The following is a 25,065-nucleotide window of genomic DNA, read 5'->3' as shown; positions in this document are numbered from 1 at the left end:
TTGTATAAAAGATCTTTAATTGACACAGTATGTGATGCTCTAAGGCTCTATCCTAGGGGTAAGAAGCTTGGTGATTCTGATTTCCTGACTTGGAGTGGATTAAAGCAGGAAATTAAGAGGGAGGCAGGCTTTTTTTTTTTTTTTTTAAGGCAGTATCTGTCTCTCTTGCTCAGGCTGGAGTGCAGCAGCTGACTCCATCTTTGCTCACTGTAACCTCTGCCTTCTGGGCTCAAGAGATCTTCCCACCTCAGCGCCCCAAGTAGCTGGGGATACAGATGCGCACCACCACACCTGGCTAAGGTTTGCATTTTTTGGTAGAGACAGGTGTCACTATGTTGCCCAGGCTAGTCTTGAACTTCTGAGCACAGCAGTCTGCCTGCCTCGGCCTCCCATAGTGTTGGGACTACAGGTGTGTGTTACTGCTTCTGCTGGGAGGCAGGCTTTTAAAGGCATCCAAAGGAAGATGGAAATGCTGGTAAGAAAGGAAAATGGTGGTACATAAATTATGTAACTAGCAGCACTGTGACTGTTAACTCTTGTACCTTTTTACTGTGAGACTTTAATCCCTTAGTTTAGGTCTGGCCTAATTTCTCTGATTGTAATACTGTCAAGGAACCTAGAGGATATTTACTTATTTTAGTTGTTACTTGATTTGAGAAATGGAAATTTCCTGTATTTGGTACTGTAATTAGTAATTTTTCTTCTGTTCGATTTTAGCTGGATATAGTACTGTTAGAAATTACTTTCTTGCTTAAAGGGTAAATGTATTTCCCTTTGTTTGGGAAATTGTTGCTGTTTAGTATTTTGCATTATGACAACTTTAAAAATGTTTACTATAATCACTTCTAATTTATTTGCAAAACTGTTAGTGCTTTATTAAAATGTGATCAGGAAGAAAAAGCAATTTATATGTTCATTTCTTATGTGTGGATAACACTGGAGAAAAATTTGGTAAATGTGACATTTAATGGTAAAATGAGTATGTGGTCAACTCTATGTACGTGTTTTTAAATATTACCCATTTCTTTCTATGAATACTTTTGAGTTATCGCATAAATATTGGTAGTTTTGAGTAACAATATAAACAAGTTTAGTGGTTGCTTTGGTTTAAGATGTATTCTTCGGTTAGCATTTAAAAGTACAGTTGTAAGTTTAATTTACTTTTGTATTACTTTTAAAAAACAGATACATATGTACTTACATTAATGTGCAAGAGAGGGATCCCAAAGCTCATAGATTTCTGGGTCTTCTTTATGAATTGGAAGAAAACACAGACAAAGCCGTTGGATGTTACAGGGTAAGTTATAGGATCCAAATATAGCCTTTGCATAGCCAAACACATGATGCCCAGAGAAATTTATATAAGTAAGTCAAATATATTTTATGAATATCATAAAACAGGCATTGGTATCGTAGTACAATTACGTGACACAGCTTGGAACAGCTATAGAATTGTTTAACACCTATAAATTGTAAGTCTAACACGGTCAGAAATGGTGTTCTTTTGTGTTTTTTGCATTCAGATGACACAAATATAATTTTTATTTGATTCATTTCCAGAAAATTCCAAGACACTTTTATTTTAACACCTTTGAAGTAACATGTTTTCTCTAGAAGTAGAATTTTTTAAGGGTTGGAGTGATCATTTTTTAACCTTTATATATAAGTATATATACTCCTACATACATACATACAATTTATTTACTAATCTTTAATTTCTTTTCTGATATTAGCGTTCAGTGGAATTAAACCCAACACAAAAAGATCTTGTGTTGAAGATTGCAGAATTGCTTTGTAAAAATGATGTTACTGATGGAAGAGCAAAATACTGGGTTGAAAGAGCAGCTAAACTTTTCCCAGGAAGTCCTGCAGTTTATAAACTAAAGGTAAACAAACAAAACATAAAGGGAGAAAAGACATAACCATTTCTAATATTTGGAGTTTAAATTACTTTTCAATAGCAAACCTTAAGCCCAGGTGTTTGTGTTTCCTTTAAAATTTTTCTTTTAAAAAGTGTATTAAAACCTTTCTGAGCATCTACTGTCTTATTAGGCATAGTTATACTTTATAAGTGACATCTCATTTACCCTTCTGAAATAATTAATATTTTAGGGATTTTACAGTTTAGTAGCTGTAAACTAAGTAGAGCTAAGATTTACATTAAGTTCTGTCTGGTATCCAATTTTTGCTTCTTTAAGTGAAAATTACCTACAGGATGACAATTTAGGGATATTTTAAAGAAGAGTTTTCTAATAACTATTGTCTGAAAGTAGAAGGGATTGTATTTTGAGATAGTAAGGTTTTCAAGCAAAAGATAAAAGGTGGTTTCTCTAGTATATAAGACGTAATTACTAAAAATGGTAGGAAGTTCTTGCTAGTGTGTTGACTGGTCCTGATATTCTTTATAGAGTAAAATATAGTTTACTAAGTAACTGTTCTGGAGAAAATCTACACAAATATGTTTGGCAAACATTTAAAATGTATATTGTAATGTTTTATATATTAATGTATACTTTATTGTGTATGTACAATATTAAATTATAAATGTATATTTGCCTTTAGCCTCCTCCTACCCCCATTATATATGTTTCTGATAGAAATGTAAAAAATTTTAATTTTGAAATAATTATAGATTTTTTTGCACAGGAAGTTGCAAAGATTGTACAGAAAGATCCTATATGCTACTTCATTTTTCCCCAGTGCTTATACAGGTTGAGCATTTAAAATCCGAAATCCTAAATGCTCCAAAATCTGAAATTTTTTGAGCACTGACATGGTGCTCAAAGGAAATGCTCATTAGAAAATTTTGGATTTCAGATTTTCAGATTTGAGATGCTCTACCTGCTAAGTATCCTGCAAATATTCCAAAGTCTGAAAAAATTCAAAATCTGAAATACTTCTGGTCTCAAGCATTTTGGATAAGGGATACTCAACCTGTTTAACCCGACCAAAGCACAATATGAAAATCAGGAATTTTGACATTGGTACAATGTGTATGTATAGTTTTCTTTCATTTTATCACGTGTAGATTCATACCACCACTGCCGTCAAGATACAGAACTACTCTATTACCACAGAGATCTTCCTCATGCTGCCCCTTTTGTAGTCATGCTACTTACTTCTCTTCACTATGCCTGACCTCTGGCAACCATTAATCTGTTCTCCATCTTTATACTTTGGTGATTTCAAAATGTTATGTAAATGTCATCATGAAGTGTGTGACTTTTTTTTTTCTTTTTTCATTTTTTTTGAGACAGAGTCTTGCTCTGTTGCCCAGGTTGGAGTTCACTGGCGCAATCTCAGCTCACTGCCACCTCCACCTCCCAGGTTCAAGCGATTCTCCTGCCTCAGCCTTCCGGGTAGCTGGGACTACAGGCACATGTTACCATGTCCCACTTATTTTTGTATTTTTAGTAGAAACAGGGTTTCACCATGTTGGCCTGGCTGGTCTTGAACTCCTGACCTCACGTGATCTGCCCGCCCCAGCCTCCCAAAGTGCTAGGATTACAGGCGTGAGCCACCGCGCCCGGCCAAGCATGTGACCTTTTGAGGTTGGCTTGTTCAGTCAGCATAATACCATTTGTGATCCATATAAGTTTTGTATATCCATAGTTGGTTCCTTTACTTCTGAGTAGTATTTCATGGTCCACAATTTAACCATCCACTATTTTTTTTTTTTTTTGAGACAGTCTTGCTCTGTCGCCCATGCTGGAGTGCAGTGGTGCTATCTCGGCTCACTGCAACTTCTGCCTCCCGGGTTCTCAGGTGATCCACCCACTTCGGCCTCCCAAAGTGCTGGGATTACAGGTGTGAGCCACTGTGCCCAGCCTTAACCATTCACTTTTGAGGGGCATTTTGGTTATTTCTAGGTTTTGGCTATTGTTCATCTGCTATGAACAGTCATGTACAGATTTTTGAAGCTGAAAAAGCATTGAAAATGCTTCCAAAGATAAAAATTACTGATAAGTTTTTCTCCCCAGTAATAAGCAGCTGGATTTTAAATATTAGTCTAAAACGTGAGGTCTAATTGTGCAGATTTCTTTACTCTCTTAGGAGTTATGCCTCAAACATAATTCCCATATTGGGCGTGGCAATTCAGTTAATCTGGTGTCGGTAGTGTTAAAGAACATATGTAATGATAGGGGGATTCTTTTCTTGCAGTATAACAAGTTAGATACTTTGAAGCATTCTTTAAAGATTTTCTTTAATAACTTGAAGGCACTGTTACACCTTTCCTGTATCAGATTTTTTTTTTTTTTTTTTGGAATTGAAATCCATGAGATTTATAACTGTCATGCAGAGTAATTCCATTTCTCCTAACATTTAAGGCTTGCTAAGGTAAACAGTTTCTGACGTTTGTTTAATGAATGAGAGTATTACTGTTGAGAAGGCTTTTTCTCTCAAGTATGAGATAGAACTTTTTAAAAGCACTCATAGTGGTTTTTAAAAAAATTTTTAACATAGAGTCAAAGACTAGGGCTTTTGCAATAGGGAGAGGCCAGGGTATCATCCGTCTCATCCAGAAGAGGAGAAATTGATAAAGGAGAGAGGGGAATGAAATACAGAGTACTAATGGGCGGCTTGGTCTTGAGAGTTGGGGAAAGACGAATTTAAGTAGGTAAGGTAAAATGGAATTTATGTGTGATAGCATCAAGTTTCTCAGTGAAGGATGAATCTAGGTTATAGGTTGAAAGTGAGGGTCAAAGGAAGGTATGGGGAAGCTGAGGAAATAGGAGGAGGTATGAAGTGTCAGGGAGTGGAGAAAGTGAGTCTGTTAGTACTAAAATGATATTTTGTTTTAGGCAGCACCAGTTTGATGGTTGAGATAATGAAAATGAAATCAGTTAGCTTGGGGTTATGATTTCCCAAATCTAAGCACACAGAAACCAGTTGGGAGGGTTCTTCTGAGGAAAAGAGGGAATTAGTTGAAGGAATCTGTAAGCAAACAGTAATTATGGATATAAGGGATTATAGCATTTTTTGCCTGACAGAAGAAAGTGTGTGTATTTATATGTGTTTACAGGTGTTTAAAACTTGATGATGTTATTGTCTTGAAGGGAACTTGTCATGTGGTGGAGAAGTATATTTCTGAAAGTAAGGGTATGTAGGCCCTCAGTGAGGTGGAAGAATAAGAAGGGTGGTATGGTGGTTTCGGTGGTATGACCAAAATACAGATTTTGAAGACTTGTGTCAGTGGCAAGTGGATGTTTGAGGTTGGAGTGGAGGATAACATCACTGGAGATGAGGTGATTAAGGAACTGAGTAGTCAGCCTGGGCCACATGGCAAGACCCCATCTCTACAGAACGTTAAAAAAAAATTAGCCGGGCATGGTGGTGCATGCCTGTGCTCCTAGCTTCTTGAGAGGCTGATGGAAGAGCATCGCAAATGAGAAGTGAGTGGCCACAAACCCTACTTCCTCTCCTTGTATGTAAGTTCAGAGAGAAAAAGCCATCATGGTAGTGGGGGTTATCCTGAGATGATACTGTCTTCATTTAAGGTCAGGAGGTGATGACAGTACTTTGAGATGATGATGAAGGTAACAGAACAGTGGGAGGAGAGGGGATGCAGGATTGAGTCAGATTTAAGGAGATACAGAGCAAGCAGTTTGAAGATAAAGACCTTGTTGCTGAGGATTGACTGGGGAGGTCTAGGCTTCTGGTGGTGACTCAGTTGGACAGGGATGTGTGGCAATAGTCGTGGTAGTCTCTGAAGAGAGTGTGAGCTACTGCAGTAATCACAGATGCTTTTCTTCACATACAGTTCTTGAGGCTTAGTTTCTGGGTTGTAAGCAACTCTCAGAAGGGACGAATAAGGTATATAGGATGGTGTTTTTGGTGGCATCATCGTAAAACTAGACATAGTGGAATGGTGCTCTTTGGGAGCATGACTTGTTTAAAATTGCACAAGTGTTAATCTAATAATTTTTCTTTTTCCCCTCTAAATAGGAACAGCTTCTAGATTGTGAAGGTGAAGATGGATGGAATAAACTTTTTGACTTGATTCAGTCAGAACTTTATGTAAGACCTGATGATGTCCATGTGAATATCCGGCTAGTGGAGTTGTATCGCTCAAATAAAAGATTGAAGGATGCTGTGGCCCACTGCCATGAGGCAGGGAGGAACACAGCTTTGCGTTCAAGTTTAGAATGGAATTCGTGTGTTGTACAGACCCTTAAGGTAGATAAAAGCTATTGGGTCTTTACATTTCTATGTAGGCAATTAGCATACATCTTTTTGTACTAAAGCAGCAGTGCCCTGCTGGACTTAAATTTCTTTTATTTATGTAGAACAGTTATAAAATGAAATTTTTACCAGGGGATCAGTTAAATTTATAATGGGAAGATTGGGGAGATAACTATGATAAGTGTATATATTTTTGGTGTTTTCATTTTAAGGTTGATGTAAAAATCAATATAGTTTTACAAACGTGGTTGGAGTGAGAAAAGGAATTTGTAGGCATAAAATGGTTAATTTCTTAACATTTGATTAAGTTTTGTAACTTACTGTTAATTCCACAAAATAGGAATATCTGGAGTCTTTACAGTGTTTGGAGTCTGATAAAAGTGACTGGCGAGCAACCAATACAGACTTACTGCTGGCCTATGCTAATCTTATGCTTCTTACGCTTTCCACTAGAGACGTGCAGGAAAGTAGAGAATTACTGGAAAGGTACGTTGACTTTGAGGAGAATGTTTTAGTATAAATTGCAGTTTTTCTTTTTGCAGTAAGTTCATTGCTGTAAACTTCTTTACTGAATCATTATTTCTATAATGTACCTAAGAGTTATAGTTAATACAGTGAACCACTAGGAGGCAATCTTATTTTTCTTCTTTTATGGGGAAGTTCTAATTGGTTTTATGTGACTTTCCTTTTTAGAGAACTCTTATAGTTCAAGCTTGATTAAAATTAGCGTTATGGTTAAATACTCAGTTTTGTCATGGTCAAGCTTAAAATGAATGTTCTAACTGCATTTCATATTTTATTTTTTATAATAGTATAATCTTGAGTGAAAATTAAAGTTCATCTGTCATCAGATGGCTAGGTTCACATGTACTAGTATAAGCACTTAGCATCACTAGTATTTCAGAGAATACTGTTTTAGCTAAGAAACAAAAGAACTCAACTATGTGATTTACCTTTTTTCCTAAATTTTGATTTTGAAAACCAGTGTCTCCATTTTGAAAATAAATTCCATTGAACAAAAACATCACTTGGATTTGTATAAAGATGTTAGTTTAGAGCAGGGGTTGATTAGAGCTTGTGGGCCAAATATGGCCCCTGCCTAATTTTGTTAATATTTATTGGAATACAGCATGCCTCTGTTTATGTATTGTCTGTGGCTGCTTACATACTACAAGGTTGGAGTTGAGTGGTTGCAGCACAGATTGTATGCCTGTAAAGCCAGATTAGTATTCTCCTCCTTTTTGTAGAAAAAGTTTACTGATTGCTAGTTTAGGCTGTCCATTTGTTTGGAAGTTAATTTATTTCCCCATCTGGTATAAGGAAAGAAGTTCATTTCACTGAGTGCAGGGAGTAGGTAATTTTCTTGAAAAAGTACATAGTGTCCTAAATTGGTAGGGTAAGAGCAGTATCTAAAAGAACTAACATAACTTTAAGATTATTTTAGAAAACATGTAGGATGTTTTATTTTGTATTCTTTGTATACTCAAATTTTTTGGTCCCAATTTACATTTTTCTTAAGGACTTCAAAGATCTTTGTATGTGGGTTCCTTTTTTTCTTTCTTTCTTTTTTTTTTTTTTGAGATGGAGTCTTGCTCTGTCACCAGGCTGGAGTGCAGTGGCACGACCTTGGCTCACTGTAACCTCCGCCTCCTGGGTTCAGGCAATTCTCCTGCCTCAGCCTCCCGAGTAGCTGGGACCACAGGTGCACACCACCACGCCCAGCTAATTTTTGTATGTTTAGTAGAGACGGAGTTCAGGATGGTCTCAATCTCTTTTTTTTTTTTTGAGACTGAGTCTTGCTCTCACCAGGCTGGCATGCAGTGGCGCAGTCTCAGCTCACTGCAACCTCTGCCTCCTGGGTTCAAGTGATTCTTTTGTCTCTGTCTCCTGAATAGGTGGGACTACAGGTGCCCACCGCCACACCTGTCTAATTTTTTTTTTTTTTTTTTTGAGACAGAGTCTCGCTCTGTCACCCAGGCTGGAGTACAGTGGCGCAATCTCGGCTCACTGCAAGCTCTGCCTCCCAGGTTCATGCCATTCTTCTGCCTCAGCCTCCTGAGTAGCTGGGACTACAGGCGCCCACCACCACGATCGGCTAATTTTTTTGTATTTTTAGTAGAGACGGAGTTTCACCGTGTTAGCCAGGATGATCTCGATCTCCTGACCTCATGATCTGCCCTCCTTGGCCTCCCAAAGTGTTGGGATTACAGGCATGAGCCACCATGCCCAGCCCACACCTGGCTAATTTTTGTATTTTTAGTAGGAACAGGGTTTCATCATGTTGGCCAGGATGGTCTCGATCTTTTTTTTTTTTTTTTTTTTTTTTTTTGAGACGGAGTCTCGCTCTGTCGCCCAGGCTGGAGTGCAGTGGCGCCATCTTGGCTCACTGCAAGCTCTGTCTCCAGGGTTCACGCCATTCTCCTGCCTCAGCCTCTCAAGTAGCTGGGCCTACAGGTGCCCGCCACTACACCCAGCTAATTTTTTGTATTTTTAGTAGAGATGGGGTTTCACCTTGTTAGCCAGGATGGTCTTGATCTCCTGACCTTGTGATCCACCCGCCTTGGCCTCCCAAAGCGCTGGGATTACAGGCGTGAGCCACCGCGCCCAGCTGGTCTCGATCTCTTGACCTCTTGATCCGCCTACCTTGGCCTCCCAAAGTACTGGGAGGTCTCAATCTCTTGACCTCGTGATCCGCCTTCCTTGGCCTTCCAAAGTGCTGGGATTGCAGATCTGAGTCACTGCACCTGGCCGTATGTGGGTTATTTCTATCAGTGTTTATTACATTAGAAATTAAAAGAAATAAAAAATATGTAATCCATTAAAAATGTAATAAGCCCTATTGTGTGTTAATAATAATAGCTTTTTTTTTTTTTTTTTTGAGACAGAGTTTTGCTCTTGTTGCCCAGGCTAGAGTGCAACAGTGTGATCTCGGATCACTGCAACCTCTGCTTCGCAGGTTCAAGCGATTCTCCTGCCTCAGCCTCCCAAGTAGCTGGAATTACAGGTGCCCACCTCCACGCCTGGCTAATTTTTTGTATTTTTAGTAGAGATGGGGTTTCACCATGTTGGCTAGGCTGGTCTTGAACTCCTGACCTCAGGTGATCCACCCGCCTCAGCCTCCCAAAGTGCTGGAATTACATGTGTGAGCCACCGCACAGGGCCAATAATAGCATTTTTTATGAAAAATAATTATTTTCCAACAGCAAAAAACTAGTCAGAAAAGTGTCATTGTTTTTGCATTTTTGTAAATCTTTTTAATGTCTCGCTTAGTAGAACATAGCTAGGTTCTCATTTACTTCCTCTTTCAGTCTGTAAAACTATTACATGTCATGAAGCTTCTAGAAAACTCAGCTCAGCGGGGCATGGTGGCTCAGGCCTGTAATCCCAGCACTTTGGGAGGCCGAGGCAGATGGATCACAAAGTCAGGAGATCGAGACCATCCCAGCTAACACCGGTGAAACCTTGTCTCTACTAAAAATACAAAAAATTAGCCGGGCATGTTGGCACGCGCCTATAGTCCCAGCTACTCGGGAGGCTGAGGTAGAAGAATTGCTTGAACCTGGGAGTCAGAGGTTGCAGTAAGCGAAGATTGTGCCACTGCACTCCAACCTTGTGACAGAGCGAGATTCTGTCTCCAAAAACAAAAACAAAAACAAAAAAACTCAGCTCTACATACATGAGAGAATGAGTATGTAAAATATAAATTTTTTTTGGTATGATTGTGAAAGTAATTTTAACTTCATGGATCCCCTGAAGGGGTTTTTGAGCACCCTCAGAGATCTTTAGACCTCACTTGCTCTGGCTGCTTTATTGTAAGCCACTTTAAAATCATGCTTCACGTTTAAGTGTTTCCTTTTGGCTTTTACTTTTCTTCCAAAGTGAGGATTTGGAGAAACATTAGGATTTAGAAGAACTAATTTAGAATATAGATTACAAATAATAGGCCAGGCGTAGTGGCTTATGCCTGTAATCTCAGCACATTGGTAAGCTGAGGCGGGTGGATCATGAGGTGAGGAGTTCGAGACCAGCCTGGCCAACATAGTGAAACCCTGTCTCTACTAAAAATATAAAAAAAGTTTAGCGGGGCATGGTGGCAGGCACCTGTAATCCCAGCTACTCAGGTGGCTGAGTCAGGAGAATCACTTGAACCTAGGAGGTGGAGGTTGCAGTGAGCTTAGATCGTGCCATTGCACTCAAGCCCAGGCGATAGTGAGAGACTCCGTCTCAAAAAAAAAAAAAAAAAGGAAGACAATTTATTTAACGCTGTAATGATCTGTGTAGTAAAGAGAGCAATTACTGTATTGATACTCAAATACCTGTCAGTTATTTACTTCTAATTTGGAAATGGTATGTCTAATTTGAGAAATTACAACTGTTAATTAAATAATGAAATTATATGATCAGGAAGCTACAAAATAGTCTCCCAATTTTCTCCTGGTTTATTTTGAAATGTGCACCTATAATCCCTAATCTTATATTTATCTGTGATTGGAGGGCTGGAAATAACTGGGAATAAGACATCATTTGAGAGGTTAAGCATGAAGTATAGGAAGCATGCAGGATAAAAATAAGCATTAGATGATTCATAATTTATAACATGGGGAATAAGAATTATTAGAAGTTGAATGTGGAAGATGAAGCTTGAAATAAAATGTTTATTTTGTTCTGAATTAAATAAACCATGATTATTCACAGTGCAGTAAGTGTGTATTATCTGTTTGATATTTTCATATTACAGTTTTGGTAGTGCTCTTCAGTCTGTGAAATCTTCTTTGGGTGGAAATGATGAACTGTCAGCTACTTTCTTAGAAATGAAAGGACATTTCTACATGCATGCTGGTTCTCTGCTTTTGAAGATGGGTCAGCATAGTAATGTTCAATGGCGAGCTCTTTCTGAGCTGGCTGCATTGTGCTATCTCATAGCATTTCAGGTAAGTCTTCCACTTGTAGGAGCAATTGACATTTCACTGAGTCTTGATGTGTTTTAAATGAAGGTGTGCTCTGGTATGTAATGACAGGATGTGAACAAACCTGTGGAATTAAAGTTAAAATGAAATAGTCAATTTGATACAGTGGAAAATAACTAAGCATACACAGTACTGGTGAGGCTGGTGAAACAGGGATGTTGAGTGCACTCTTGTTGAAAGCCTCCATAGCCATGATTTGTTTGTAGACAGATTTGAAGAGTTTAATGTTTTTACTCTGCGATTTTTGGGAACATGATAAAGATGTAATCTCGTATTATGGGTAAAGCTTGATTCAAAAAGATGTGTTACTTGGACAAAATCCTAATAAGTAGATGTAGGGCAGTGGCTTTATAACCTATGATAGAAGAATATGATTGCAATTTAACATGTTAATTGAAAAACATGTATATAACATTTATGACTGTATTGTGTATATGTAACAGTATATCTATTAATCTTGAAAACATAAAACCTTTTCTTATTTTTTATTTTTTTATTTTTTTTGAGACCAAGTCTCTCTCTGTCGCCAGGCTGGAGTGCAGTGGCGTGATCTCGGCTCACTGCAACCTCCACCTCCTGGGTTCAAGTGATTCTCCTGCCTCAGCCTCCTGAGTAGCTGGGACTACAGGTCCGTGCTACCACGCCCAGCTAATTGTTTGTATTTTTAATAGAGACGGGGTTTCACCATGTTGGCCAGGATGGTTGCAATCTCTTGACCTCGTGATCTACCTGCCTTGGTCTCCCAAAGTGCTGGGATTACAGGCGCGAGCCACTGCGCCTGGCCTTTTTTGAGACGGAGTCTCGCTCTGTCGCCCAGGCTGGAGTGCAGTGGCACGATCTCGGCTCACTGCAGGCTCCGCCTCCCGAGTTCATGCCGTTTTCCTGCCTCAGCCTCCCGAGTAGCTGGGACTACAGGCACCCGCCACCATGCCTGGCTAATTTTTTTTTTGTTCTTTTAGTAGAGACGGAGTTTCACCGTGTTAGCCAGGATGGTCTCAATCTCCTGACCTAGTCATCCACCCGCCTCGGCCTCCCAAAGTGCTGGGATTACAGGCGTGAGCCACCACTCCCGGCCTTTTTTTTTTTTTTTTTTTAATGAGCTTGCATAACTTTTGAAAGGAAAAGAAATAAGCAGTCTTCCAAAAAAGCATTAAACCTGGCTTAGAAAAATGATTGTTAATTTTAGAGAAGGATTTTTTGCTTGGGGAGGGAAAAAAAGGATTCATTACTTTTAGAGAAGGCCCCTCCTTCTAATATAAATCTTTTTTTCTTTTTGAGACGGAGTTTTGCTCTCGTTGCCCAGGCTGGAGTGTAATGGCGCCATCTGGCTCACTGCAACCTCCACCTCCCAGGTTCAAGTGATTGTCCTGCTTCAGTCTCCCAAGTAGCTGGGATAACAGGCACGCGCCACCACCCCCGTCTAATTTTGTATTTTTAGTAGAGACGGGGTTTCTCCATGTTGGTCAGGCTGGTCTCGAACTCCTGACCTCAGGTGATCTGTGCGCCTCGGCCTCTCAAAGTGCTGGGATTACAGGCAGTGAGCCACCATGCCCTGCCTAATATAAATCTTTTTATTTTTATTTGAGACAGAGTCTCGCTCTGTCACCAGGCTGGAGTGCAGTGGCGCAATCTCAGCTCACTGCAACCTGTGCCTCCTGGGTTCAAGTGATTCTCCTGCTTCAGCCTATCATGTATCTGGGATTACAGGCACACACCACCATGCCGGGCTAATTTTTTGTATTTTTTAGTAGAGACGGGGTTTCACCATGTTAGCCAGGATGGTCTCGATCTTCTGACCTCGTGATCCACCCGACTCGGCCTCTCAAAGTGCTGGGATTACAGGCATGAGCCACCGAGCCTGGCCTGTAAATCTTTTAAAAGCACCATTGATAGACAGTTCACATGTTAAGTACTAATATTTAAAATGCTCAGTAGAAACTTCTGTGTTCGTAAGGAATGGATTAGTGAAAATTAATGGATTTAGTGAGGTTCACTAGGTAATACAAACATTAAAAGTTTCTTATAGAAATTCTCGAGTAACTGATAGTTCTTATTTTTATTTATTTTATTTTTTTTGAGACGGAGTCTCACTCTGTCGCCCAGGCTGGAGCACGGTGGCACGACCTCGGCTCACTGCAAGCTCCGCCTCCTGGGTTCACACCATTCTTCTACCTCAGCCTCCCGAGTAGCTGGGACTACAGGCACCCACCACCACGCCCGGCTAATTTTTTTGTATTTTCAGTAGAGATGGGGTTTCACCGTGTTAGCCAGGATGGTCTCAATCTCCTGACCTCATGATCCGCCCACCTTGGCCTCTCAAAGTGCTGGCATTACAGGCATGAGCTACCGCGCCCTGCCAATAGTTCTTATTTTTAATGGAAACTTTAAAATTTATCTGTCTGTGTGTCTATTAGAGTCTTGCTGTGTCACCCAGGCTGGAGTGCAGTTGCGTAATCGTAGCTCACTGTAACGCTGAACTGGGCTCGAGCTTCCCAGAGTTCTGGGATTATAGGTGTGAGCTACTGTGCACAGCCTAAAATTTTCTGATATGTAGTTTTGGGAGGCAGAGTCTCACTCTTGTTGCTCTGGCTGGAGTGCAGTGGCACGATCATAGCTCACTGTATCCTCGAACTCCTGGGCTCAAGCGATCCTCTCCTGCTTCAGCCTCAGCTCAGTAGCTGGGACTACAGGTGCCTGCCACCATGCCTGGCTACATTGTTAAATTTTTTGTAAAGACAAGGTCTTGCTATGTTTCCCAGGCTGGTTGGTCTTGAACTCCTGGCTTCAAGTGATCCTTCTGCCTTGCCCTCCCAAAGTGCTGGGATTACAGGTATGAGCCACCACACCTGACTGTGAACTTTTAATAATAAAAAGTTAGTTTCCCTCTTAATCCATTCACTCAGGTCTCCTTTCCTAGATGACAACTACTGTTAGGAGTTTCTTGGGTGTTCAGAAATATTTTTTGCATATGCAAATGTGCAATACATTCTTTCTCTGCTTTTAAAAAATATTGTGCCTCAATGTGGGTGTGCTTTACCTATTGCCAGATGCCTTGCTTTTCTAAATGTTTCTTCATTGTTCCACTTCAGCACAGAGATACCTACCTCAGTCTTTAACTACCACATATTTCTGTAGAATGAATATATAATAGAAACATCTTAGATGCTTGTATTTTATTTTATCAGTTTATTTTAAAGCTCAATGATCAAATGATTATAAGCATAAAATGTAGGTTATGTGCTGGCATTTGGGTATTTAAGAATTGGCTGACTTTTATGGCAAGATTTTCAGACTCTTAATCAGAGGAATACTGTGGTTCTAGTAAGTACATCTGCATTGCAGCTAGGTATTTAACAAAGTATCTTGAAACCTTTTAGTTAAGATGAGGAAATAGCCAGGCGCGGTGGCTCACGCCTATAATCCCAGCACTTTGGGAAGCTGAGGTGGGCGGATCACTTGAGGTCAGCAGTTCGAGACCATCCTGACCAACATGGTCAAACCCGATCTCTACTAAAAATATAAAAATTAGCCACACATGGTGGCGGGTGCCTGTAGTCCCAGCTACTTGAGGGGCCGAGACAGGAGAATTGCTTGAAACCAGGAGGTGGAGGTTGCAGTGAGCCAAGATATTGCCGCTGCAGCACTCCAGCCTGGCGACAGAGCTAGACTCCATCTCAAAAAAAAAAAAAAAGGAAATAGTGAATTGAGATGATTTGATTGAGTGGATTCACAACTAATTAACTGGTCACAAATTCAACTGTTGAATAATTTTGTAAAAGAGGCCGGGTTTATGAATTGAGGTCAGTTTGAAAACAAAAAGAATGATGTCAACATTTTGTTTATTTTGTGTGCTCTTTTCAACATATAGATGACAAACTTTGACATGATGTTTAGAAAACTTGTGAGTAAAAGGATAGCCGATACGAATATTTCTAAAATTCAAAATCAGAAGCTTTTAGGTTCATAAATCATATATTTTGAAAAATGAGCATGTTTGGAAAGAATTATATACACATGGTTTAAAATTCTGGCGGCTCTTAAGAATATGCTATGAAGACTCCTTTCTGTTCCCTAGTTATTTACTTTCTTCACTCCCAAAGAAACTAATGTTATTGCTTTCTTGTGTATTCTTCAGGAAATGTTGTATGCATCTCCAAGTAAACACACATACATCCCCTGTCTTTAAAAGAAGGAGGAAAACATTTGAAGATTGCATTTACTTTATTTCCATTAACTGTATCTTGGAGATATGTCCATGTCAGTATATATAAAGGGCATTCTCATTAGTTTGGATGCTTGCATATTATTCTATTGTGTGGATGTACTGTAGCTTTGGAGTTTTTAAAACCAGGGTCCTAAAACCAGGACATTAGCTTGCTTTTACTTTTTTTTTTTAATGCTACTTCAAGTAATTTAGCAATGATTAACTTGTGCCATGAATTCCTGAAAGAATTGCAGTATCAAAGTATATCTGTGCATTTATAATTTTTAGAGCTGCTGCCAAATATCTAACCCTAAAGAGGTTGTATCAAATTACATTTCCACCACCAATTAAGAAAGTGGTGATAGAATTAAAAGCCGATGCTCTAGTCACCCATATAGTTACTTTTGGCATGTTTCTAGTAAGTGGGCATTGCCTATGACTGGACATTTTCAGTGATGGACATTCATTACTTTTCAAGATAGCCCAGTGCATCTTTAGGTGGTTTGGCTCTTGGTACTTCCTTATATAGAATAAAAATATTCTTCAAGTCTTCTACCTGTTGGTCTTGTTTCTTCTTTTGATGATTGCTTTTATAAAATAATTTTAATATTTGAAGGCAGCTGTCATGTCTTCCCTTCACCATTCTATTGATCATGTTTTTTTGTTTTCACAGGTTATTACATTAGGATCTCTTTAATTTCCTGGTTGTCCCATTTATTCCAGTGCTATCCCATATTATCCATACTCTGAAAATGTGTTATCTACAATGTGGCATTTCCAAGTGTCATTTCACCTGTACTTTTTAAAGTAGGGTGTCATATCTACTCAGATAGGACAACATCTGCTGTTGTCCTATTTATGCAGGGTAGAAAAGTAATGTAATTAAATTTTCCATTTCTCTGAATATAACATGAATGTGCTTTTAGTAGAAACTAATTTCTCAGAACTGCTCCGTGTATGCTTTTTTTTTTTTTTCTTTTTTTTGGAGATAGGGTCTCACTCTGTCTCCCAAGCTGGAGCACAGTGGCATGATCATGGCTCACTGCAGCCTTGATCTCCTGGATTTAAGTGATCCTCCTGCCTCAGCCTCCTGAGTAGCTGGGACCACAGGTGTGTGCCACCACGCCTGGCTAATTAAAAACAACTTTTTTTAGAGATAGGGTCTCACCGTGTTGTTCAGGCTGGTCTTGAACTCTGGGCTCAAGCGATCCCCCCACCTTGGCCTCCCAAAGTGCTGGGATTACAGGTGTGGGCCACCATGTCTGGCTGCTCTTTTTTTTTTTTTTTTTTTTTTTTGAGATGGAGTCTCACTCTTTCACCCAGGCTGAAGTGCAGTGGCACGGTCTTGGCTCACTACAACCTCTGCCTCCCAGGTTCAAGCTATCCTTGTGCCTCAGCCTCCCAAGTAGCTGGAATTAATAGATGTGTGCCACCACGCCTGGCTCTTCGTTTTTTTAAAATTATTTTTAGTAGAGACTGGGTTTCACCATGTTGGCCAGGCTGATGTCGAACTCCTGACCTCAAGTGATCAGCCCACCTTGGCCTCCCAGAGTGTTGGATTACAGGTGTGAGCCACCACGCCTGTACCTGGCCTGTCTTTCATAGGTTATATAAATTCCTTGGTTCCCAGTTTTTGCAGTCTTTTCCAATTCAGTTTAATTAATGGTTAACTGTTTATTCATTATCAAAAAAAGTACAGTGTAATAGATAAGACCATGTTACTATTAGAAGTATGGGTATCATCAAATTAAGATTTTTGATTCTAAAATTATTAGGTTCCAAGACCAAAGATTAAATTAATAAAAGGTGAAGCTGGACAAAATCTGCTGGGAATGTTGGCCTGTGACCGACTGAGCCAATCAGGTAATAGTAATATTAAACTAATTTGATTTAAAAAGAAAAAGGAATTTCTGTTAAGGCATGTCTTATGATAAAATCTTCATCTGTCCAGGAGATAATTTGTCAAAATTATTTTTTTGCCGTATCAGTTAAGAGCAATAGGTATGGAAGAGATGTGAAGAAATAGCACATTCTTTAAAAAAAATGAATATTTGATATTGTGTGTTCCTAGGTGGAGAGGATTTCTTAACTCTTTCTTTATCTGGCTGCTAGAGCCTCTGTCCTGAATATTTAGTCACTTCCTGAACTAAGTATAATTATTGATTTGCCAACCATTTAACACCAGCTGATTCTAAAAACACTGCTGTGGGGATATAAAGATGAAGAAGATATGGATCTGTCTTAAAGAGCTGAGAGCATAGTGAGGAAGATAGAAGATATATACTTACCTTGTATTAGGCTCTTGGAATTTGTGGATTTTTTCCCCCATTTTTGGCTTGGGATGAATCCTAAAGATCTGTTGCATATTACCTGTGATTTTGCTAAGATACAAACTTTAAGGTAGTTAGGTGGCCATTGAATCAAGCAGTGAACTGAAGAAACATAATGCTTTCTATAAGGAGCAGTTTTGATATAAAGTTGGATGAATTTTGTAAAGAGCACAAGATGTAATATTAAAGTTATTATAAGCTTTGGTATATAGTTAGGCTGTTGGCCAAAGCTCACATTGCTCTTTTATTCCATAGCCCACTTTTTTTGTGGGAGTTAGGCTTTCAATCCTTAAAGTGACTTTCTACTTTTTTCCTTTTCTCTTTTTCTTCTACCCTTGCAGGGCTCTCATAAGTGCCTTTGCATGGTGTCACAGTTAGATAAAAATTGCCTATATTTTTTTTATGTCTTTGATCTGGGCATCCCAAGGGTGCCTCTGTAAGTGTGCTGAGACACAACTGTGTAGTGGTAACCAAACCTAATTGCCCAGCAGAATTAACTCGAAGGAGGGTTTTTAAAAAAAGTTCAATTGAAATATAATTCGTATACCATACGCTTCACCCATTTAAAGTGTACAGTTCAGTGGGTTTTAGTATGTTCATAGAGTATTACCATTGTCACGACAATCAGTTTTAGAAGATTTTCATCACTCCATGAGGAATTCCGTACCTATTAGCAGTTACTCCCCATTTTACTCAAACCTCTCAGCCTTGGCAACCGCTAATCTGTTTCTGTAGGTTTGCCTATTCTGAACATTTCACATAAGTGGAATCATATAGTATGTGGTCTTTTGTGACTGGCTTCTTTCATTTAGCAAGGTTTTCAAGGGTCATCTGCGTTATAGCATGTATCAGTACTTTATCCGAGGACTATGATTTTTTGATTGCTTACTGTAAACCTATGGAATAAAAATCTCTGGCAAAGAGGCCTGGAAATAATTCTTTTTTTTTTTTTTCCTGAGACAGAGTCTCACTCTGTCGCCCAGGCTGGAGTGCAGTGGTGTGATCTTGGCTCACTGCAAGCTCTGCCTCCCGGGTTCACGCCGTTCTCCTCCCTCAGCCTCCCCAGTAGCTGGGACTACAGGCGCCCGCCACCATGGCTGGCTAATCTTTTTTTTTGTATTTTTAGTAGAGATGGAGTTTCACTGTGTTAGCCAGGATGGTCTCGATCTCCTGACCTCATTATCTGCCCAGCTTGGCCTCCCAAAGTGCTGGGATTACAGGCATGAGCCACCGTGCCCAGCCGGAAATAATTCTTAAAAGCTGTTTAAAGGAGGATTCTGATCAGCCAGATTTAGAAATCAGTGTATCAGATCAGAGAATAAGAGCTTGTCCCTGTTCTCCTATGGCCACTTAAATCCAGACCTTTTCATCTAAAATGCAAATATGTTTGGCATTTTTCATACACATTCCTGTCTTTTTTCCCCCTTCTGCTGTCTTCTGTAGATACTGAGAATATTAAACCTGTACTCTTTTCATTTTCTACATAAGCACCCGTTTTGTTGTCCAGCTGTATTTTTTGGGTTGGAGGGTTAGGTCTGCAATAATCATGTTATTTCCCCTTTGGGTATACAAATGAGACAATGTGAGCAAATACAATCTGTATTTTTAAAGTGATGGAAATAAATTTTTTTTTCAGGGCACATGTTGCTAAACTTAAGTCGTGGCAAGCAAGATTTTTTAAAAGAGGTTGTTGAAACTTTTGCCAACAAAAGCGGGCAGTCTGCATTATATGATGCTCTGTTTTCTAGTCAGTCACCTAAGGATACATCTTTTCTTGGTAGCGATGATATTGGAAACATTGATATACAAGAACCAGAGCTTGAAGATTTGGCTAGATATGATGTTGGTAAGTTATATGTTTCAGAGGAAACGGTCTGTGTCTTAATTCTTATAAATTGCCCATAATCTTATTACCCAGAAATAATGACTTAATATTTTTCTGTATTCCTTTCGTGTGTGGGTTGGGCTGGGGGGAGTTTGAATGTGGTGCTGTGGGGGTGGCATGTAGTTTTTGTTGTTGTTGTTGTTTTTGAGACCAAGTTTTGCTCTTGTCCTCCACGCTGGAGTTCAGTGTTGCAATCTCGGCTCACTGTAACCTCTGCCTCCCGGGTTCAAGTGATTGTGCTGCCTCAGTCTCCCAAGTAGCGGGATTACAAGTGCCCGCCACCACGCCCGGCTAATTTTTTGTATTTTTAGTAGAGACGGGGTTTCATCATGTTGGTCAGGCTGGTCTCAAACTCCTGACCTCAGGTGATCCACCTGCCTTGGCCTCCCAAAGTGCTGGGATTACAGGTGTGAGCCACCGCGTCCAGCCTTGTTGTATTTTGAGACAGGGTCTTGCTGTGTCACCTGGGCTGGAGTGTAGTGGCATGATCGTAGGTCACTGCTACCTTGAACTTCTGGGCTCAAGGGATTCTCTTGCCTCAGCCTCCTGAGTAGCTGGTACCATAGGCACATGCCACTCTGCCCAAATAATTTTGTTTTTTAATTGGTAGAGACAGGGTCTCCCTTTGTTGCCCAGGCTAGTCTCGAACTCCTAGCCCTAAGCCCCCCAAAGTGTTGGGATTGGGCCCGGCACAGTGGCTCATATCTGTAATCCCAGCACTTTGGGAGGCCGAGGCGGGCAGATCACCTGAGATCAGGAGTTCGAGACCATCCTGGCCAACATGGTGAAACCCCGTCTCTACTAAAAATACAAAAATTATCCGGGCGTGGTGGCATGTGCCTGTAGTCCCAGCTACTCGGGAGGCTGAGGCAGGAGAAAAGCTTCAACCCGGGAGGTGGAGGTTGCAGTGAGCCAAGATCACACCGCTGCACTACAGCCTGGGCGACAGAGCGAGACTTCATCTCAAAAACAAAAAGTGTTGGAATTATAGGCATGAGCCACTGCATCTGGCCATATTTTTCATCTAAATGGTTGTTTATGTATGATTTATCTTGCTTCCTTCATGAATTCTCTCCCATAGTCTCTGTATTAAAACTATAAATATCACTTTTATTGGCAATATAATCTTTTTTATGAAGTAGTCATAATTTGCTTGCTACTTTCTGTTATTGGGCATCCAAGTTGTTTTCAACTTTTCCACTGTTAATAATCATACTCTGATAAAAACTTCAACAAAAAGTGTCTTCATTGCAAGTTATTTCCATAGAGATACCTAAAAACAGAATTACTGAGACAAAGGACATGAACATCTTTAAGTCTTGCAAATTGCCAAAATGACAGAAAGATTATACCTCTTTATGCTTCCGGAAGCACATAACCTTTTCTTTTCTTGTCTTTTCTTTTCTTTTCTTTTGAGACAGAGTCTCACTCTGTCGCCCAGGCTGGAGCGCAGTGGCGCAATCTCGGCTCACTGCAACTTCCGCCTGCCAGGTTCAAGCAATTGTCTTGCCTCAGCCTCCCAAGTAGCTGGGACTACAGGCACGTGACACCATGCTCGGCTAATTTTTTGTATTTTTAGTAGAGACGGAGTTTCACCATGCTGGCCAGGCTGGTCTCGAACTCCTGACTGTGCATATCCTTTTCAATATTGACTTTCTTATAGAAAAACAGATTTCTTTACTGTACTGATGGATTAATATAGTGATGTTCCATTGCTTTAATGACTTAAAGGAAAACCCATTGTTTTGGGGTTTCTTATTAGGTTAGGTATTCTTTATTTGGTTTTTGTCAGTTGATTTTGGTTTATTGAGTTCTAGTCAGTGTCATTTTTTAAGATGGACTTAAACATTCTTCATCACTACTATTTTTATTAAAATTTCTAGAAATAATCAAGTGAGAATGCATTAATAAGAACATGAGATTTTGCCTAACATAGAATTCTCTCCAGCTTTGATATAGAAAAGCAGTTATATAATTAAGATATATATAATGTGAATTGCTTATGTTGGCAAAACTAATGGCACAAAGAAAAATTTCAAACCCTTAAGCCAATTTTTAAATTTGATTTTAGGTGCTATTCGAGCACATAATGGTAGTCTTCAGCACCTTACTTGGCTTGGCTTACAGTGGAATTCATTGCCTGCTTTACCTGGAATCCGAAAATGGCTAAAACAGCTTTTCCATCATTTGCCCCAGGAAACCTCAAGGCTTGAAACAAATGCACCTGAATCAATATGTATTTTAGACCTTGAAGTAAGCAAAGATTTTAACAAATTAAATATTCTGAATTTTGTTTAATTTTTTTTTACTAACTTAACTTTTCCTTAAATAAAACAGGTATTTCTCCTTGGAGTAGTATATACCAGCCACTTACAATTAAAGGAGAAATGTAATTCTCACCACAGCTCCTATCAGCCGTTATGCCTGCCCCTTCCTGTGTGTAAACAGCTTTGTACAGAAAGACAAAAATCTTGGTGGGATGCGGTTTGTACTCTGATTCACAGAAAAGCAGTGTAAGTAGTAAAACAAAAATATTGCTGTCACTTAGTGCATAGGTTTTACCAGGGATTTAATCCTCATGTGAAGATTTAACTTGTCATGTGACCCATGAACATATATGTATGTAAGCGCTGAACTGTGTATTTAGAAAGCAATTTTAGTAAATTGAACTATTTTTTAGACTTGGAAACGCAGCAAAATTGAGACTTCTAGTTCAGCATGAAATAAACACTCTAAGAGCCCAGGAAAAACATGGCCTTCAGCCTGCTCTGCTTGTACATTGGGCAAAATGCCTTCAGAAAATGGTGAGTTTTAAAGTATAAGCATTTTTAAAGAACATTACCTTAATTTTTTAGAATCATGAACTTTTCATTGAAAGTTTTTTTGTTCTGAAAACAGCAGCTTCGTCATATTATGACAGATGTGTTTTTTATTGCTGCAAAATAGTTAATGTAGTTAAATATAAGCACTTAGAGGAGCAGTACCTGGCACACAGTGAATGTTACATATTAGCTGAGCTGTTACTGTTATTCCTTAATAATTAAGTTCTGATAATTATTCAGCCTGAAAAATTAAAAAAAAATTAGCACAAGGCTTTGTAGGTAAGACCATTATAGATCTTTCTAAATATTTAAGGTGTGTTTTGTGTCACCATTAGGTGTAGATGGTCAGCCTTTTGAACAAACTGACACTACAGAAGAGGCAGGTTTCAGCTATCTAAAAATGGTAACTGTTAAAAAGTAGTTTGGATTGCTACGTTAGGGTGGTATCATTAGAAGCGTTTAAAAGTTGAGTGTAGAGGCTGGGTGCGGTGGGTCATGCCTGTAATCCCAGCATGTTAGGAGGCCGAGGTGGGCAGATCACAAGGTCAGGAGATCGAGATCATTCCTGGCTAACATGGTGAAACCCCGTCTCTACTAAAAATACAAAAAAAAAAAAAAAAAAAAAAAAAAATTAGCCAGGCGTGGTGGCAGGCGCCTGTAGTCCCAGCTACTTGGGAGGCTGAGGCAAGGGAATGGCGTGAACCCAGGAGGCGGAGCTTGCAGTGAGCCGAGATCACGCCACTGCACTCCAGCCTGGGCTACAGAGCGAGACTCTGTCTCAAAAAGAAAAAAAAGTCAGTGTAGAATGATCACTGGTATTAAAGTGGTTTAGTTATTACAGTATTTGGAAGCTGAACAAATGACTATTGAGGTACCATTTGGTTTTGACTTGAAATTTGAGCCAGTTCTTACAACTTGTAAATGAACTTCAGATCTAATCATGCGTGTTCCTTAAAGTTGTGTGCTTTTAACTTTCTTTTTTAGGGCAGCGATCTTAATTCTTTTTATGATCAACGAGAATACATAGGGAGAAGTGTTCATTATTGGAAGAAAGTTTTGCCATTGTTGAAGATAATAAAAAAGAAGAACAGTATTCCTGAACCTATTGATCCTCTGTTTAAACATTTTCATAGTGTAGACATTCAGGTAACAGAGTTCCTTTATGAATTTATTGGAGATGGGAATTTCCAGTTTATAAACAAAGACATGGAGCTATAAACTGCTTAAATTAATTGCCTTGTTATTTAATGGTAATCTTGTTTTCTAAATTCACTAGCTCTCACAAATAAGATATGACAGAGAAGAGTAATGAGATGTTTGTCTCTTAAGATCACATAAAATCTTTGGAAAATCATTTGGGTTTTATATTCTGAGTATAAACAATTTGACTAAAAACTATTCTGTGTGTTTAGGCATCAGAAATTGTTGAATATGAAGAAGACGCACACATAACTTTTGCTATATTGGATGCAGTAAACGGAAATATAGAAGATGCTATGACTGCTTTTGAATCTATAAAAAGCGTTGTTTCTTATTGGAATCTCGCACTGGTAAGTAGATGTGGTACTTGAGCTACAAGTTTTATTTATTTATTTATTTTTAAAAGATGGGGTTTCTCTGTTGGCCAGGCTAGAGTGCAGTGGCACAATGTTGGCTCACTGCAACCTCTGCTTCTCAGGCTCAAGCGATTCTTGTGCCTCAGCTCCCGAGTAGCTGGGATTACAGGCATGAGCCACCGTGCCTGGCCAAGCTAAAAGTTTTTTGTTTTAAAAACCTAATGATTTCATAAAAGCACTATTTGTATAGATTTTTCACAGGAAGGCAGAAGACATTGAAAATGATGCCCTGTCTCCTGAAGAACAAGAAGAATGCAAAAATTATCTGAGAAAGACCAAGGACTACCTAATAAAGATTTTAGATGACAGTGATTCAAATCTTTCAGTGGTCAAGAAAGTAAGTAGCAGGTTGTTGTATGTACGTTCTTACTGATAACCCACTGGTCAATGTTTTTGCGTTGGTCTTATATTTTGGTAATTTCAAAAATACTCAGTAATATGTTGTTACTAATGCACAGAAGGGATGTGTGTGTCTAAATGCTTATATTTGCTTGCTTTGTCTTAGGTTTGGTGTGTCTTTTTAAACTTGGGAATCTAGGTATATGCTCTTAAAAAGTACTTCTTGGGGAATTAGAAAAGATTTCTAAGATCAGACATTGATTTTGTTATCTTAGCAGTGTAATCAAAACAAATATAGCCTCAGGACTGATTCTTAATGAACTTTGCTGAAATTGAAAGTTGTTGCTGACATCTTAAGAGCATTTCTTCTCATCCTCATCAGCCATTATGAACGCCCTTGTTTTCTTGCTGTCAGCTGTTTGAGATTGTCATGATGATGTTAAATTATGTTCAGTCTTCTGAGTGTTTTGTTGATTAATTTGTGTTACTACTCTTTTATTAGGATTTATGTTGTCTGGTGTATTGTAGCATCTGTATTTCTGTCACCATTGAAAATCAGTTAGAAAACATCAGTAACTTATTTTGTTCACTTGGAAAAGCTTTCCAAGTTAACATTCCTCTACAGTTATCATGGTTAACAGAAGTAATAGAAAGAGCATGGACTTTAGAATCAGAAGATGTTAGATTGTACAACACTTTTCTGTGTTCATGAAGAAAAA

At 39.1% G+C, this 25,065-nt stretch overlaps 1 protein-coding gene across 3 annotated transcripts in view; it reads left to right on the top strand.

Moving 5' to 3' along the window:
* Nucleotides 1–25,065, top strand: part of LOC129030867 (E3 SUMO-protein ligase RanBP2-like) — a 40,042-nt gene that overhangs the window by 2,429 nt on the left and 12,548 nt on the right. For all 3 annotated transcript variants that reach the window (XM_063649133.1, XM_063649132.1, XM_054476665.2), the window contains exons 3-15: nucleotides 1,186–1,297; nucleotides 1,734–1,886; nucleotides 5,947–6,177; nucleotides 6,524–6,669; nucleotides 10,922–11,114; nucleotides 17,130–17,217; nucleotides 19,321–19,530; nucleotides 21,641–21,822; nucleotides 21,907–22,082; nucleotides 22,250–22,373; nucleotides 23,376–23,537; nucleotides 23,804–23,941; nucleotides 24,198–24,344. In XM_063649133.1, the coding sequence (XP_063505203.1) occupies nucleotides 1,186–1,297; nucleotides 1,734–1,886; nucleotides 5,947–6,177; nucleotides 6,524–6,669; nucleotides 10,922–11,114; nucleotides 17,130–17,217; nucleotides 19,321–19,530; nucleotides 21,641–21,822; nucleotides 21,907–22,082; nucleotides 22,250–22,373; nucleotides 23,376–23,537; nucleotides 23,804–23,941; nucleotides 24,198–24,344 (2,062 nt within the window). The remainder of the gene's footprint in view (nucleotides 1–1,185; nucleotides 1,298–1,733; nucleotides 1,887–5,946; nucleotides 6,178–6,523; nucleotides 6,670–10,921; nucleotides 11,115–17,129; nucleotides 17,218–19,320; nucleotides 19,531–21,640; nucleotides 21,823–21,906; nucleotides 22,083–22,249; nucleotides 22,374–23,375; nucleotides 23,538–23,803; nucleotides 23,942–24,197; nucleotides 24,345–25,065) is intronic.

Source organism: Pongo pygmaeus, chromosome 12 (assembly GCF_028885625.2).
Source record: "Pongo pygmaeus isolate AG05252 chromosome 12, NHGRI_mPonPyg2-v2.0_pri, whole genome shotgun sequence".
In the NCBI taxonomy this organism is placed as follows: Eukaryota; Metazoa; Chordata; class Mammalia; order Primates; family Hominidae; genus Pongo; species Pongo pygmaeus.
Note: the sequence above shows the minus strand (reverse complement) of the source record. Positions and strands in the feature narration are given on the sequence as shown.